Source organism: Pholis gunnellus (assembly GCF_910591455.1).
Source record: "Pholis gunnellus genome assembly, chromosome: 5".
Taxonomy (NCBI): Eukaryota; Metazoa; Chordata; class Actinopteri; order Perciformes; family Pholidae; genus Pholis; species Pholis gunnellus.
Genome location: NC_136531.1, coordinates 9,641,804 through 9,658,901, shown reverse-complemented (window position 1 = coordinate 9,658,901; position 17,098 = coordinate 9,641,804). Strand labels below are relative to the sequence as shown.

At 43.4% G+C, this 17,098-nt stretch overlaps 1 protein-coding gene across 1 annotated transcript in view; it reads right to left on the bottom strand.

Annotated features, from left to right (window-relative positions):
• Positions 1–17,098, bottom strand: part of fam13a (family with sequence similarity 13 member A) — a 51,558-nt gene that overhangs the window by 4,886 nt on the left and 29,574 nt on the right. Inside the window, exons 10-22 of the mRNA XM_079159115.1 lie at positions 14,952–14,993; positions 14,653–14,847; positions 13,521–13,728; positions 11,244–11,293; positions 10,887–10,929; positions 6,678–6,828; positions 4,338–4,403; positions 2,140–2,356; positions 1,911–2,052; positions 1,512–1,593; positions 1,214–1,419; positions 989–1,072; positions 300–395 (exon numbers count right to left, since the gene is read on the bottom strand). Of these exons, the coding sequence (XP_079015241.1) occupies positions 300–395; positions 989–1,072; positions 1,214–1,419; positions 1,512–1,593; positions 1,911–2,052; positions 2,140–2,356; positions 4,338–4,403; positions 6,678–6,828; positions 10,887–10,929; positions 11,244–11,293; positions 13,521–13,728; positions 14,653–14,847; positions 14,952–14,993 (1,582 nt within the window). The remainder of the gene's footprint in view (positions 1–299; positions 396–988; positions 1,073–1,213; positions 1,420–1,511; positions 1,594–1,910; positions 2,053–2,139; positions 2,357–4,337; positions 4,404–6,677; positions 6,829–10,886; positions 10,930–11,243; positions 11,294–13,520; positions 13,729–14,652; positions 14,848–14,951; positions 14,994–17,098) is intronic.

Genomic DNA, 17,098 nt, shown 5'->3' with positions numbered 1-17,098 from the left:
GCTGTTCATGATGTCATTTCCTGTGGACTCAATCTGCCACCTATGAGCTGCTTTACGACCGAGGGATTCAACGAGCTGCCAAAGCTGGACTTAGAAAGGTGGATAACGCGTCTGCAGCACGGCTGCCACCAGTTCCCACAGCCGGCACCGAAGCCAACATGAGCTGGGATTAAGTGTCTGCAGATGCTTTGACAATGTGGCGATCTTTGCCGCTCGCTCGTCAAAGAGCCGCAGGACAAATGGGCAACTGTGGAGGGGAAAAACAAGAAAAGGAAGGGAGGTTAAGGTGTGGTACTTACAATGACGGGGATGGTCGAGGCTCTGCACAGGATCTGCTTCACCAGACGATATCTGTCGTACAGGGGCTTCATGATTTGCCTCTCGCTCTTGGTGACCTGAAGCAGCAAAGGAGAGGGACCCCTTGTTAGCCCAGCATTCACTTCTCTCTGTCCTACTCTTGACTAATTAGCTACAGCATTAAACATAACACACAATGACAGCTAACCCAGACGGCTAACAACTCTTCAGCCCGTTCTCCAGAGCGTGAAGGTCGTTAACCACAAACCACCGAGGAACAACACAGCGTGAGGAGGTGACAGAAAGGCCAGCTGCACTTCCTGATATACAACAAAACTAGCAGGGATTAGACGGCACAATTATTCCAATTGGATTTGGAAGAGTTCAGTTTTTACAGCTTCAGTTGTCCTGTAAATGTCTTTGAAGCTCCTGTGACTAACAGCACAAGTTGTGACCAGTAAAGATATAAAAGGAACAAAAATAATCACATCCATCCCTCATTTATAGAGAACACACTGTGAAAGCTAATCATGATGAACGCGCTCTGGCTTGAGACATTATTCACCCTCGACTTGCAATCTGGGTCACGATGAAGTGGTAAACAAGCTTTTCTCACGGCTGGCAGGAGATTTGATATACAGTTTGGTTTGTGTCTGTGCGTCTGCATTTGTGTATTCGAAGGAGGACTTACTGGTCGACCGTGTATGCTCTCGTAGTAGAGAAGAGCTTTCTGAAGGGCGACTTTCTCTGCTCCGATCTGCTCCCGTGTCATATCCTGTCAGCCGGGGACATGAAGTGAAACATCAGAACCTGATCTGGGTTCACTCTGTGTACGCCTGCTTTTATATTTGTCGAATATATCTGAATTTGTTAATTTTGCTGTCCTTGTGCGAGTGTATCGCGGTCACGGTCTTACCTTGATGTCCTCTGGACGGTTCACTTCCTCTCTCTTCTCCTGCAGCTTCTTCAGAATCGTCTCCAGGCTGCTTTCCACCGGAGGCTTCGGCACTTTCTCCTGCTGGGTTTTCTTCTCCAACTGAGAGCCGAAGCTTTTGGGCAGCGTGTTGCTGCGCTGGCGGGTCAGAGGCGGCAGGTCTTCCTCCGACTTCATCAGCTTGTTTTCTGTTGAGGATGAGGGACAGGAGAATATGAATGAGCTTTGATTTTAGTTTCATCCCTCTACGGTGTAGGGCTTTTTCGTTTCTTTGTCTTACCTTTTAGCTCCTTACGAAGCTTAGACAGTTCATTAACCCATCGCATTACCTCTGGGTTTCCAGCTTTATCACTGTGGGACGGCTGGATGGAAAAAAAGAAGAAAGAAAAAGCAAAAGAACTGATAAGAACAGATTATCTTTCACAATGAAGCAGCGGTAGCTGTAATTACTGCTCAGGTGACTTAACTATATTGACCACAAATCTCAAGTAGAGCTCTGTGTGGGATTATCAGCCTTTTTATGAGGCAATTGGCCTTTAAAAACAGACCTTAATTCTCTATTTATAATCAACTTCAATGAGTCATACGAGTCTCCTCGGATAGTCAAAGCCCTTGTTAAAGGTTTGTAAAAATTAGATTTCCTTATTTTCTGTCTGATAAATGAAACCCTTGGACCTACCCTGTATTTACGCTCCTCTTCAAACCTCTCCTCGAACCTGTGGATCTTCTTCCTCAGCACACGGATCCTCTTTGTGAGCTGAGCGGACGTCAACTCCTCTTTCTCATCGTCGCAGGAGCCAAGAGAGGAGCTCCGTCTGCGACTGCAAAGATACAATAATTGTTGTTAATTTCACCGACAGCCCCTTCCTACTCGCCTCTAAAAGAAAGAACATGCGCTAAGTGTTTACCTGGCAAACGAGTGTGCGTTGGGCGGCGAGGGAGGCACTTCAGTGTCGTCCAGGTACTGCTGGCACTGTCCGTAGCCATAGAAGCGAGGTGACAGCATCGGGTCGCTGTCCTCTTCCAGGAGCTGGCGGATCAGGCGCCCCCCGGCGTGAGGGGACAGTCGGGCCTCCTCGCGGTCCATGCTCTCTCTCTGCATTTGCGAGTGCGCTGGGATCGGCTCTGACAAACACAAAAACAAAACAGGCTTTGTGTTAAAATGTGCCACTTTGATTGCTCTGCTGTCAAAGAGAGGATGCAAAACACAACATACGTAACACAATGCCAACAAAGGACAGGTCAGTCTGACGATTTTGGAAATGTGGCGCATGATGGCCAAAGCAGATTTATCATGTTATGCCCCAAAAGCTCTGTAGCTACAGAATAACAGAATAAAACATGGTCTCAAAAGCATTATATGAACTCTAAGTCAAGTATCACATCTGCTTATTGAATCAGAGTCCTTTTAAATCCTTTAGAATTAGTGACAAATTAAATGTAAGCACTACAACTCAGAAGGTTGAGCTACAACAGCACAAATTGCCAAATAAATAATGTATTTGCTGTTTTTAAATACCTGATTATGTCCTCAAATGGCTTGATTTGTCCGACCAAGAGTCTCAAACCCAAATTCTTTATCACATGAGACAAAGACAAGCAGAAAAATCCACACAGTTGAGAAGCTGAAATTAGTAAATGTCTGATTTTCTTGCTTGAAATATGACTATCAAAATGTTTGCCTTCATTTTTTTTGCTAATTAAGGAATCAGATAATTGTTGCAGCTCTAATCTAGATTGCTCTAATGTGTTTGATAAAGGAAAGGAGGGTATTTTCCTTCCTGCTATAACCTTGTTTCAAGACTAAGTAACATACAAGATGGCTCAAAATGTTCTGAGAAGGTCCAACAATATGTTCATTTTCCAAAGATCAGCACTTATTCTCTTCCAATACACTATAAGCTCATTTCTTTCCCTGCTAACATCTTTTTGGACCCGATCTGGCGACCTGAAAGTCACTGGACATGATGATGCTGCTCTCTCTAACAACCGCGGTGGGACAAAAAAACTTCCTCTGGGCCTCGACGGTCACAGATGTTGTTTTGAAACGGCGGGTGAGACACGCCCACCCTCCCTCTCTCCGTTCATCCCCTGGTCACAGTCTTCACTCTGGTAATAATTATGTCTGGTGAAAATAGCCATGCAGATACCCCTGACAATCCCCGGGCTATTAATAATGCCTGGCTCTCTGTGGGATAATGTCAGGACGCGACCCCTGTTGAGAGGTACAGTGATGAGTTAGTGCTTTAGTTTCCACTCTGCATGGTGAGAGATAAACCTAGTCAGCGTCTGTCCGAGCACGTGTGCATGAGAAAAAGACTAGACTGGGAAATATCACAGCTCTCTGTTATAATAAGAAGGGGAAAACTCTGTGGAAACTATATCAAAACATGAAACTCAGCAGGAACAATAATGTAGATTTCATGGAAAAGGTGGGACCTGTAACATCAGGAGTCAAGAGACTCTGGAAATATACAGAGGAGTTGTTGCACGGGGAGGAGAGACGGAGGCAGAGAAAACAAGCTCTGAGGGACACCAACCATCGGTGTAAACATTCAAAGTGTCAGAAAACACACGAGAAAATATGTATGTACAGTCTAAAGCTGCACATAATTTATTTTTCTTAGCTTGGGTGAGTTGGGCCGTACGAGAAGCAACTTAGCTCAAATTCCAGCTCTGGTCCCGCGGGTCCTCCTGTACTTTTAGGTACGTGCAGTTTATAAAGTAGCAACTCTCTGGCATGTTAGCGCTCGCTCACAGCGGCAGGCGGAACTCTAAATCGCACCGAATGTCTTCGTTTGAGGTCTATTATCTAGCTCAGAGTGCAGAGCGGTGTAGCTGGCCACTGAGGCTCCATGGCATTTGAAATTAATCCTTTAAATCAACCGCTCGCTGATGGTTCAGGATTAACTAGACTAATGAAACAAAAAACATGCCAGTTTGCCATTTCACTAAAGGTTGCTCTGTGTGTGTGTGTGTGTGTGTGTGAGATGCTCGCCACAATGTTCCAGATCATTCAAGCATATTGCCATGCCATGGAAAAGGTCATTCAGACAGCTTTGTCTTTCTTTCTTTCTCTCTGGAGGTGATGTAACGTAACACTTACCATCACAACAACTTGGATGAAAAATGGTTTGGAAATCAAGGAAAGGGGTGTTAAAGAACGGAGAATCTAGAGGAAGAAAAGAGGGAAGACGTAAAGGACAAGATGAAGGAATGAAAGCAAAGAAAGGACCAGCATGCATCCTGCTTGCTGCAGTAAATATGGGAAATCAAAATAACAAGCCTCTCCCTAAACCTTAATTAACGAGACACATGAGCTAAAGAGTGTTGTCTCTTCCTGTTGAAATGCCCGTTAATGTCTTTCCGCCATCGCTGGCAGACAGACAAGGACAGAGCAGTGGTAAATATCAGGTCACCATGACAGGCGCTGGAACAAAGTGTACTGGGACAAAGGCCTCACACCACTGCCTAATGGACTCACCCACCCGCAAGCCCATTTGTACTGTATTGCATTGTTTTGTACAGTAAGTACACATCCCTTAACAGAACCATTATACAGCTTTATTAACCCTTTATTCAGGCTGGCTCATTTTGCCACAACATAAATCCCTCTTTGGTTCTCCTTCATGAAGAACAAACATGCAACACAGAAAGAAAAAAAACACCTCACAAGTTCCACTTTGCACAATACATTTTACACAATTGCAGTTGGTGCAAATAGCAAGCCCTCCTCGCCCTCATGCTTCACAGCACCTGAACTCATGCACCTAAAGGTGAAGCTGTATGTATGAACACCCTGTCACAGCCAATCATGCAGGCTCACTGTGGGACCCTCGCTGCCACAGACTCAGCTATGTATTCAGGACAGAATGTACAGGAAGGAGATTCAACAAGAGGCAAAAAGACAAGACTAAAAAAAACAACAGGCGAGTGATCTACTACAAAATGTCTTCATAATATCAGCGCAAAATACAGCCATCTGGATTATAAATGCCCTGAACAAACTGCACAAAGCTGCTCTCTGCTACGTCCTCCTTCAAGCTAATTTAATTTTTAATTCCAAGCAAGCACAATGAGGGACACCGTGCATAGACTCAAGAGAGCTTAACCAACTAACACCACACCTTTGTACGGTACCGATTCAACAGTTAGTTGGCTCAGGCACAATATTGAATTACTTGACATGCTCGTGCTGCACAGCAGCAACAACAACAAGCTCTCACAGACCTCTGTTGTTTTTCACGTATCACATTTGGCCACTAGAGAGCTCCACGAAAACATGCAAGCTCGAGGCATGAGGCTGTTAAAGTTGAGAGATTTATTGCATGGAATACATTTTTCTCGGACTGCCACCTCAGACAGGAAACAGTGGAGCTGGTACGTGGGAGTAAAGACCAACGTTTGCAGCGGAGAGATGTCAAAGCATGTGCCAACATGCCCTTTAACTGTATGTCATTGTAAGAAATGGACCTGTTGGCTATCATTCCAGTGAACAGTGCTTGGCTTTGGCTGCTCAACGCAGATACCTCCACCCACCTCCGCTGTGTCGCAACGTCCTAGCAAAACAATCATTATTCTCAGTGCACTGCAATCGTGCACGATTTCCTTTCTGCACAAACGCCAACACCTCTGCATAAATAAACACGGTAATAACATACATACAAAAGCTGCCATTGAATGCCAAAATCACCATCACAATTCCCTGGAGTGACAGAGCAAACATGCACAATGTCAAATTTAAACTGAAAAACTCAACTTGGGGAAGTAAAATCTTTCGAATGCAAGCCAAGTTTCTACAGCCGGTCATCTGGCACACTGTTATCACACTGTTTACTAATCAACCTCCCATTTAATGATTGATTTCTGACTGTAAATTACAGCAGCAGCAGAGTCTGGAAATATTTCAGTGAAAGAAATTCCCAAGTAACTGAGACATCCTGGTAAAAATAAAAAAGAAATAAAAAAAAATAAAAACACTGTTTCCTCTTTAAATAAAAACACAATAGGAGCTCTAAACGTAGCTACACCTTCATATTCGCTCTTGAAGGATGAATTCAAGATTCCCATGTGGTCTAATTCAACAGCAACAAAACAACAAACTGTCTGCAGCACTGCCTTATCTTCCCAGCCAGGCAAACAAGCACGTCTCCAGTGTGTTTCTCCGCCAGATATAGATATAGGCTAGAGGACTTAAGAGGATATTTTACAATTAAATCAAGCAGGAGAGGCATCAGGAGGAGGAGGAGGAGGAGGAGGAGAGGCAGCAGAAGGTGTGCAGCTGCTACCCAGACACCCATGTGCAGAGCTGGGGGTCGTCCGGGCATGTTTGTGTGAAAAGGTGTGTATCGCAAACAGCATTGAGCCTATTTACAAGTAAAGTATCACATGCAGGAGAAGCAATCTACGCATGTAAACGACAGCTGGACGGCCCGAAAGCAATTACCTCCCCAGTTGTTTTCCTCGGTGAGCGCTGTCAGGTCCAGCCGAGGCACGTCCTCGCAGCTCTCGCGGTCCGGGTCCGAGCCTCGCACCTCTCCGCCGACCCTCCCCGTGTCACAAGTGACGGGCGACTCCTGGATCTTCATCCTGAACGTCTGCACAACCATGAGAGAAAAAGGGGTAAAGAAAAAGAGCGCTCAACGACGGGGTGACCAGCCTGTGGAACAACACTCTTTAAGTTGAGCGACACACACACACTCCCACGGACCGGCCCAGCCCTGAGACAGGGGGCCGGTCCCTGCTCCCGATTGGCTGCTTCTGTGGTGAAAACATCCGCCCATCTGTCTTTGACTGTGTGTGCGTGTGTGTGTGTCTGTGTGTGTGTGTGTGTGTGTGTGTGCGTGTGTGTGAGAGCAGGGAAGGTTTGGCTCCGCCTCGTCTTCCTCCCCATTGGCATCCCTCACCCCTCCCTCTCTCTCCCCCTCCCTCTCTTATTCTCTCTACAGTTGTCCTCCATGCTTTCTCTCCTCCCTGACATGTGCATGTATTCCCCACACTAGCGCTGCTCTGGACTTGTTTGTTTCACAGCAGCAAGAGCAGAGGGGAGGGGTGGGAGGGGAGGGAGGAGAAGGAAGGACAAAAAAAACAAAACGCAAACAGCTCGTGAGCCAGCACACGTAGCCTGACAGGGTGATTTTTCTCTCTCTCTCCCTATCCGTCTCTCTCTCTCTGCAGACAAACAAGCTTCCTCCTTCAGCACCTCATTACTTCCTCTATTTCCTCCCTCTGCTCACCCATCATCACCCACCAGCTTTTCTTCTCCTCTCCGTCCTTCCCTCTCAAACTTTCCCCAACTCCACGTAACCTCAAAGCAGTGTGATCAAATTCTACTAGCGTACAATGGTAAAATAAAAGCCACTCAGCAGGTGATAAGAAGGTGTCCATGGATGACTTAAGCATTAAGCTCTGTGGGGGGTCCCATTTCCTCTGCCTGGGCGTGGGACCAAGCTATTTTTAGGAAGAACAGATCCAGACCCACTGATGCCAGACCTCACCAAATGCCACAGACAAGCGGCTTACTGGAAGGGGTGCACTTGAATCTGGTCACAGCAGCCCTTGTTTTTTTTTGTTGTTTTTTTTGTTCACGAAACTAAGTCGTAGTTGTTGTTGTTGTTGGCAGTTCCATGTGAGATTAGTGGTCAGCAGCATAATTAGTCTCAGGTGTGTGTGTGTGTGTGTGTGTGTGTGTGTGTGTGTGTGTGTGTGTGTGTGTTCTCACATCTCGTCTGTAACAGGAGCAATAACTTTGATGCAATGAGAATCGTTATAGTGGCATTAGTGTCCAGAGAACATGCAGACTGTGAACAACAATAGCAAACATGTCCCCTAAGTAGCTCTCACTGTCACCGTCCCTCAGCGCCCCCCATGAATAAGTACAGACTGCACCGGCTCACTCGATCAACATTCAAGACGCCTTTAATCACAGATCCACACATCATTGTTTCCTCGAAATAACATGAAGAGCAATGATGTTCAGTCGTATCAGCTTCTAGGCCCAGTGTGCACACAAACAAATTACCAGTCTAACAAACAAAACAACTACTGTTTTTTTTTGGAGAAACTACTGTTTTCAAGATCAATAAAGATCGTTCGTGCTCGAGTAGTGATTTCACAGGTGTGTTAAAGTTATTTATTTTGTGCCAAGTGGCACCTTATTTTTGAATGAATCAAGAACAATCCACATCAGTGAATTACAGCGTTACGTATGCAGATTAACAGATATGTATAGACTTGTCATTACATCCTGGTTTATACAGGTCTGTTCTCAAGTAACTTGTATTAATCAGGACATTTTTTGATCAAAGAAGAACTTTGTTGGTTCTAAACTCGTTGCTTGTTAACTAATGTACTTTATGTGGCTTCTTGCTACCATCACGCATTTAAAGTGTGAGACTTTGAAACAGAAGATATATGCAAATGACGATGGACATGTTTTTTTTTAGGCTGCAAACTAAATGATATGACCGTACTGTGGTGAAACACATCAATGCTGGTGTTAGTGTTGACATTGTTTCCCCCCCGTAACTAGCATTATAATCAGAGCTAATTATGCAGTGGGAGCATTGAGGGGGTGAATTTACACAGGTAGCTTGATAAAAGACTTGATGACTTGAGTTGATGATTGATTGGTCCAGCTTGTTTTAACTGATTAATCAATCTCTGAATCACTGGCATCAGTGTAGAGAGAGTACAATGTAAACCCCCTTCATGATGTTCTGAGGAGTAACACTGTGGATTAACAGCAGCACAGATGTTACAGGTCGGCATGGTCCCGCTGTGTTCAAATGGCATTCAGATGCACGTTCCCCAGGAACATCAGCCGCTGTGTTCGCTGACACACACTGGAGCCACGATTACATCATCACGAGAGGTCCAGCTGGTGCAAAGGAGGGGTGAGATAGACAGAGCTACTGTGTCTGTGTGTGTGTGTCTGTGTGTATGGGGAGCAATGACAATGATCAAGCTGTGTTTGAGGGGCTTACACACAGTGTACAAACAAACAGAGAGGAATTTAAAGGCATTTTACTGATACAGCATCTAACCTTGGACCCACATACACAATGTGGATGATTTGGCCTGACAAGCTTCCTGTCTGATTGGTTTGCTTTCTTTTTGCTCTCCCACAACATCTACGTGTGGTGGAGCACTCTCCACACACTCATTTTAAAAACACATGCACTCAGACATGTGCACTTTCTGAGGTGAGTCATTGTGCAGCACAAAAAAGTAACTCATCAAGTAAAAGACAATATCAGCTGCAAAACAGAATCCGTGGTCTCCTCCAACTACACCTTCAGAACTGTTCTGAAGGTGGGTGTGTTTACAGGGACTAAAGCTTCAACAAGACACAGACCGACAAACTAAGACATGCAACCCGACAACACACTGAGATTAAGGTGTTGTGTGTTTCAGAAATTTAAAAAAAACTTGTGAAACAGAGGTATGAAACAGAGGAAGTGTTTGAAATATTTTTTGACAACTCAGAATACATAATTTATTATCTATCCATCTTTTTGGTGATTTTTGCAAGTGTTGATTTATTGTTCAGTTCAAAAAATGTCATGGAAATTTGGAGAAAAAAAATTGTCCAATGAGTTGAAGGTGACGTCTTATTTTGTTAACAGTTTAAAACACAAATATATTCAATTAAATATGGAATTTGCATGAAAATCCTCACATTTGAGAAGATGCAAAACATTTGTACTATTATCAAAACAGTTGTTAAATAACATTCTGTCAATCTACTAATTGGTTAAGCAGTAAATAACAGACACAGTCAAATTAACGGTGGGTACACTAAGGGTATGTCATTGAAAACATTTCTTTCAATGAGCCGCAGGTGAAGAGGTCACCATGCTGCACACAGAATCAGTCTATTAATTATTCTCACTAACGTGCAGCTTAGAGGAAGACAACGACGGCCTGATGGTAACACCCATGTCTGTGTGATAACCCCAGACCAGCTGAGAGGCTGTTGGACCGGCGTCATGCCAGCTCCAGATGGCCGCTCAGTGGCAAAGTGTGGTGCTGGTGGCAGAGCGGCAGCCTGAGCTGCTACTAAAATCCATCTGGGCTGCTTGGAAAGGGATTCACCATATTTGTATCGGCTGCAAGATTCTGCTCAGTGGTGCTGGTCCAGACTGAAACTGGAGATGAGCAGATGGAGAAGGTGACTCGTTTCTTTGTGCTCTCACAGACAGCTACACAAAACTTCCAGTGGTACAGACTTTCCACAGTGTTTTGAATAGCTGGCTGAGGAACTACTGTATGTTTGGGGAAGAATAACGGTGGGAAAATCCCTTTTTGCAAGAACTCTTAAATGTCCCTTTGTCAAAAATGAAATTGTATGTTCTGTGAAACTGCAGATGAGTTTCTGTTCAACAAATCAGTTGATTTGAACATGGACGTTTTTGAAACTTGGTGCTGCTGATACATTTCAGTCAGTGCCAAAAAAGTATTGAGATTCAATATCCAGCCTTTCCCTTTCTTTCACACACGTCTCCCCAAATATCTGGGACTCTATTTTTCTCCAGTGGTGGATGCACCGGAGCAGATCCACCGTGTAGGAAGAGGAAGGAGCAGAACTGAAAAACTATATAACACGACAGACAAATGGAGGCTCAAAGGAAAGGAAGCTTGAACTTCAACTCACCCATTGAGGAGAAGGAATGCCATCTTTTCTTGAAATGTCATTCCTGAAAAATCCAACAGAGAAACCACTTTAGCAAAAGAATCTTTGACTGATCACTGCAACCCAAGATAGTTTATCTTCCAGTCAGAAATCTCATGCATACACATATGAATATCTTTGCTGCCTGTCTTTATCAGATAAAGTGTACGCTATAAACACCACAGTATGCCAAACAGATCCCGTAAGATAGTGGCAGCCAGTAGCTTATCAATGTAAAACAAACATTCAGGTAACCGGTGCAGAAAGTGATGAGAAAAAAAACGATTCACTTTAATACAATTTCTCAAAGGGATCAAGTTAAGGTTTTAAAGAGCTTACTCAAATGTCTCCATGTGGTTCGCTGGTCTCTCACCAACACATTCCTTGAACTGGAAAAAGACACAATTCAAACATGAATTAAACGTGGATTATCTACACATTTTATGACCAGTTTTCCCATCAAAATGTGACAATGTTAAGTTGTAGAAGCATATCCAATGAAAAACAATGATAGCTTTTAGCTTTAATTTCTACTCATCTATATTTGTAAAGCACTTTTCAAAACAGAGGCTTACAAAGTACTGAACAAGCTGTTATACTGATGTGTAAAGATCGCTTTGAATTCCTGCTCATATTATACGAAATAATAAACGAGGAACCATGATTGCTTTAATGAACCTTTTTGGATGCTGAACCATGAAGACTGAAATACAATTCTTAACTTAATTTCCCTTCGCTTCAGATTTCATGTCAATACATCCAACAGTTGTTGAGGAGTTTCCCTCAAAACCACAAAAATGAACCTAAAAGTTAGAGGAAAACTCAATTCATAGCGATGAATCGTCTGGAAACCATGAATGTCTTTCCCAAATGTCATGGCGCTCCATCCTGTAGTTAAGATATTTCAGTCTGGACCAAAGTGGTGGACCAACCGATCGACACTGACATCCACAGACATGCTAAAGCCAAAGACACAGAGGCTGGAGGCTAGTGTGGAAAGGTACAATTTAACCATCAAATGTGTTAACTATTAAGTATTGAAGTAGCTTTACACAACACAAACTTTAATTAACTTATCAAAAAGATCACATAAAACAAATGCTGTATATATTCCATCATGCTGTGTTGCTGTACAATAAACAGCAGCAGCAAGAACACCCAAGACGCTTTCAGAGCTCCTAATTACTCTCAGGGGCTCTTGACATAACAAGCTCACATTACAGAGACGCAGACACTCGCTAACACCAAACCTCTGCTATCAGCCACTCAGCACCGCGGTCGTCTGGCCAATCAGGATTGTGCCAGCTATCACCTATAGAACATAAGTGTGCCAGAGCGTCGACAGTCATCTGCTCTGTTACATAAAGTGTTGGGCTGGGGATTCAGTTGAGTGTAAGTGAGAGTGCTGAACTTTAAATTAAGCGTGAGCCAAGTGTGAATAATAATCGGTCTTGCTTTCATGCAGCTTCGGTGTAAGAAGAGTCTGTGGAGACTGGATCGTGTTACTGAAGCAACATGGTTCACACCATGTCCTCGCCGCGCTGTCACACACTCCTCGTATTAGACTCTGTGATACAACTGTTGGGTACGTCTCACTGCATCTTGGTTGGCAGGCGAGAGGTAGCTGACCAAGTATTTTATCATCTGATCATACTGGCGCTCTTAACCTGGACGATGTAGGTACTCGTGTGTATCATTGATTAGTCTACTGATTATTGCTGATGATTCTATTCTACAAAATAGTTTTAATAGTAAAATATTAGAACTTGTTTGGTCAGATCAACAATCCAAACCCCAAAGATATTTCATTTAAAATGACATAATCAAATCTTCACATTTGAGACGCTGGAACCAAAGAATATTTTTTCTATTTTTCTCTCTCTACCTATGGAACTATGGAAACTGAAGACAATGAAATGTTCAGCGGCTTCAGAAAACAAGTAAAATATCAAAGTAACATTCACAAACAAAGTGATTAACTGTATTTCAATCATTTCCCTTTTACATGATACAAATACTGAGCACTCAACATTGTGGTGTCGAGTACCGGCACCACAACTGTTGACAGGTTGCTCTGATCATCGTCTTCAGAGGATAAAAGCGGCAGCTAATTGCGCACTCGAAAGTGGCCCTTACACTTGCACTGCTTCTGGAAAAAGTGGTTTACAATTAGTGTGGCATGCTGCATATTACAAGCCGCTGTACAATGAGAATGGCAGGGAACCATTAGGCAGCTGCATCTTGCTTCCTGTCATCTTCCAACTCGCCGCTGTCCGCATTTAGTGTGATTCTTGTTAACTGCAACTGACAATTATTTGCAGTGAGTCAGAAATAAGGATGACGGGGAGGTTGAGCTGATTGATTTAGCAACCAATCTGCACCACAGGTGCATTAGGGGAGAAGATCGGTGGCGGAAATTTTTGAATTCACTACAATCTAAAGTAGCCATGATAAGAAACATGCGTTGTTGAGGTTATCAGCTGACCTACACCGACTGACCAGTCACAGTGAGAGAAAAGATTAAAACAGCAGAGACAGAAAGCTGTCAAAAAAACACGAGATGCTGACAAATCACACAGATAGGAAGAGACGGGGAGAAAAGGCGAGATGACTCACTGTGTGGGCGTCCTGGTTATCTGTGAGCTGCACCAGTGTCGGGCTGTGTTTCCACTTCTTGGGTTTGGGGGTTCGCTCGGCGTGACCACTCTGGCCTCTCTGTGAGTCCGCGCCGCTGCTGCCTGCGTCCTCCCCCACGCTGCCCGAGCCGCTCCCACTGCTCAACGAGATGTTCTCCTTGTTGGTGTCAGCTCGGACGGACGAAGCTCTGCTCTCAGACGGAGAAGAGGACGGTGAGGAAATGAGCGATCTGCTGTCCATCTTACTCTCTCTGTTGTACACTTTGGTCCGTCTTTATCAGCTTGACATTGGGTGAAAAATGCTTCAGGAAACTAAATGCTAAGGTCATCCTGATAACTCATTTACATGTGCTGTTTAGCGTTTGCGCTAATTCTATTTACTGTCCACGCTCTTGGCATTTTCTGCCGTCTTTGGACTCATGCACTTCTCTAATCCACGTCTCACTCTCAGACTCTAGCACATCTCCATCAACAAGGATTAGTTTCTGACTGCGATGACTCCAGTTGTTATGACTGTGCCGTGTCTCAGTGGACGAGCTTACCGCACAGAGTGAAACCTTACGAGTGTTTACTGTCACCAAAAACACCAACTGGAAGTAGTGGCACTGCAGTGAGAACCTGAGGTCAGGCTTTAGTAACGAATGGCATCTTACTGTGCTTTACCGGCACAGTATTATTAAAAAACATGAATCTGAGTCGTTTCTGTCTGTCTATTTATTTCCAATTTCATTTTTTATTATTTCTTGTTGTCGTAATGTGGTTTAATATAATGGTTCAGCGGGTGACGGGTGGGTTGAATGGGGTTTTCATTGGATGGGTAATAAAAAGCAAATATGAAGGAAAACATGTTCTTTTATTATATGTGCTTCCAATATAAATACTATCTAAAATAAAAAATAATTCTAGTGTTTGTATCTTGAAATAAGAAAAGTAATTCTGCACTAGAATGAAGAAAGAATAACTTTTGATTTATATAACAAAAAAGTGGGATTACTCTCACTGAACAAGACTTTTGCAGTGTACTTTAGTGTTGCAACTAAAGACAAACCGAAACCAATCTCATGCCGGTACCCTCAACTACCAACGTCACGACAACAACAGACTCCTTGTACCTGTTCCTTTCTTTGTGTCTCAGCGCCTCCTCCTGTTGCTCTCTCTGGTGTCGACGTCTCTGTCGGGCAGATGGCGTCGACCTCGGAGGTGGTGGACGTGGGGTTAACTCACAGTCCTCTGAACTTTGATCCCCTAAAGGGTTTCCATCGAAGAGGTGCTGCTCCACCGCCGAACGAATCGTCCTGTCCAGAAAACTGAAGAAAAAAACATCATGGACTTTAATAACAGTTTCCTAATAAGTGAAACTTAAGAAATGATCTTTAAATAAACTGTGGCAACAGCAATAAAGTGAACTTACTTTCCAACCTCTGGTCTGAAGTGGACAGGAGAGAGGTGGTTACTGAAAGAAAAACAAGAGGGGAAGAAGAGTAAGAGCTACGGAAACAGGTGGTCATAACAGGTCACTGAGCAACGCTGAAAATCGCCCCCAGGCTCTGGTTCTGGCCCTAGGTGATCGAGGCATCTACTGTGCATGAGCGAGTGTTAACTTCAGCTGTGTTCGCAGCATAAGTAGGTCCTCTGAGAGCTAAGTGGCCGGCTTCTATGACTACCCCTCTAAGTCTTACAGTAGAGTATATGGTCAATACTCTTCATGCTGATCTCTGGCTTCATCTTTCACATGGCATGTTATCTGCAGTAATGAGCAATAGTTGTCCTATTTCGGTGTGCCTATATCTAACTACATATAAATAGATATAGATATATATATAAAGATATAAGGCAACATAAAACAGTAACATTTTTGCAGTTTGGCAACTCTTCTTTTTCTCTTCTATTACAGTCGAGGACTTTTCTTATCAGAACTCTTAAGAGCCAAAGTACAATTGTCAGTGATTCGGTTTCCATTTGTTTTGCTACAGAGGATGTTATTTCTCCCACCGGTTTCTTATGGATTCTGCCCATATTCTAAGCCAAACGAGTACAAAATACTGGACAGTAAATCTGAGCACCTCGTCATTTGGCGTACAGATACCTCAACATGTATAGGGGTGACCTGAGGAGATCTTACATAAACAGTGGTGTTGTCAGTAATAGCACAGCTTTCCAGAGCGCTGGTACTGATAAAGGGAGAGATAATAACGGAGCGATGGTACACTGTGAAGGTGACTGTGGGGAACTTATGTAAAATGCCGTGGACATGCACTGATTACACGTGCACATCATCAAAGCTGTATATCCTATCACACCAACCGTGTGATAACCAGATGATCCTTTTGATGAGCTTAACTAATTAAAATCATAAACATGGGTCTGTAAATGTTTTAATAGTTTTAAGATCTGTGCTCATTTCAGTTCAGTTTCATTTATTCAGTTGGTAGAAAAAGAGGCGGACAGAGGAGTGAAAGTTAAGTCCGTTAAGGCTCACAGGTGCTCCAGAGGCCGCAGACTAATGCGCTCGATTATCTCCGGGCACAGCGGGAAAAACATTAGCCCACTACCTAATAATAGACTCGACGCTGAACGCAACAGGTTAAAGCAACAGAAAACGCTTTAATGGCTTACTAATGTTGACTTAACCGTAGACCGTAATGCCTGCAAATGTCAAAGGCATGAATCCATCAAGTGCAGTGGACACAGTAAGCCCTGAAATATGACAGAAGGTTCAAGATCTATCCAAAACTTTTGAGGACCGACCTCTGCAATCTGCTCTTGATATAAAACTGATGAGAGGGCCCATTATATAACTGGAATGTGTTCTCGGGGAAGATGATTATTAGACCTGGAGAAATGTACCATGCCCGATGTTGCAATTTTAACACTGACACTGTTACAGTTTGAGGCAGCGGTTCCCAATGTTACTGGATTCTTTGGACCATTTTTTGTGTGCTTGGACAAATAATAATAATAATTTCTGCATGAAAACTAGATGTGTGGGTAAAAGAAATGAGGAGTGAAGAATTATTAAACTCAATATATGGTGTTCTGGATTGTAGAGGACTTTCACGACTCTCTGAAATACACAAATTCTGTTCAGGTACAAATCTACTATCCATGTTGGTCTGCAATGTCAAATCTTATATTTCTGCTCAAGCTGCATTTAGGATGTTAATGAAATAAACAGCTGAGCACAACTGCCGGAAAATGTGAAACATTTGGTAATTAAATATCTCGAGGCAGCTTCCATCCTTCCAAGTAGTCTGCGAGTTGGCACAATATCGGACAACCAACCCGCTCTCATTCCCAACTCAAATACCGACACTTTGTCAGGACCCTTGGCGACAAATTCTAACGCACTGTGTAGCCCAAAGCCTCAAACTATAACGCTCCACTACGGTTGCAATATTTGGTTAATGTTGTGAAAAAAACAACCCTATCATGGTTTGGGTTAAAGTTTCTACGTTTCTAAAGTAAAGATGAAACTTAAAACACTTATGGGACAAGATCAAGTGTTTGTGAAGTTAAAATTAAACGTAATGCTGTGAACACAACAAACAACACAAACAG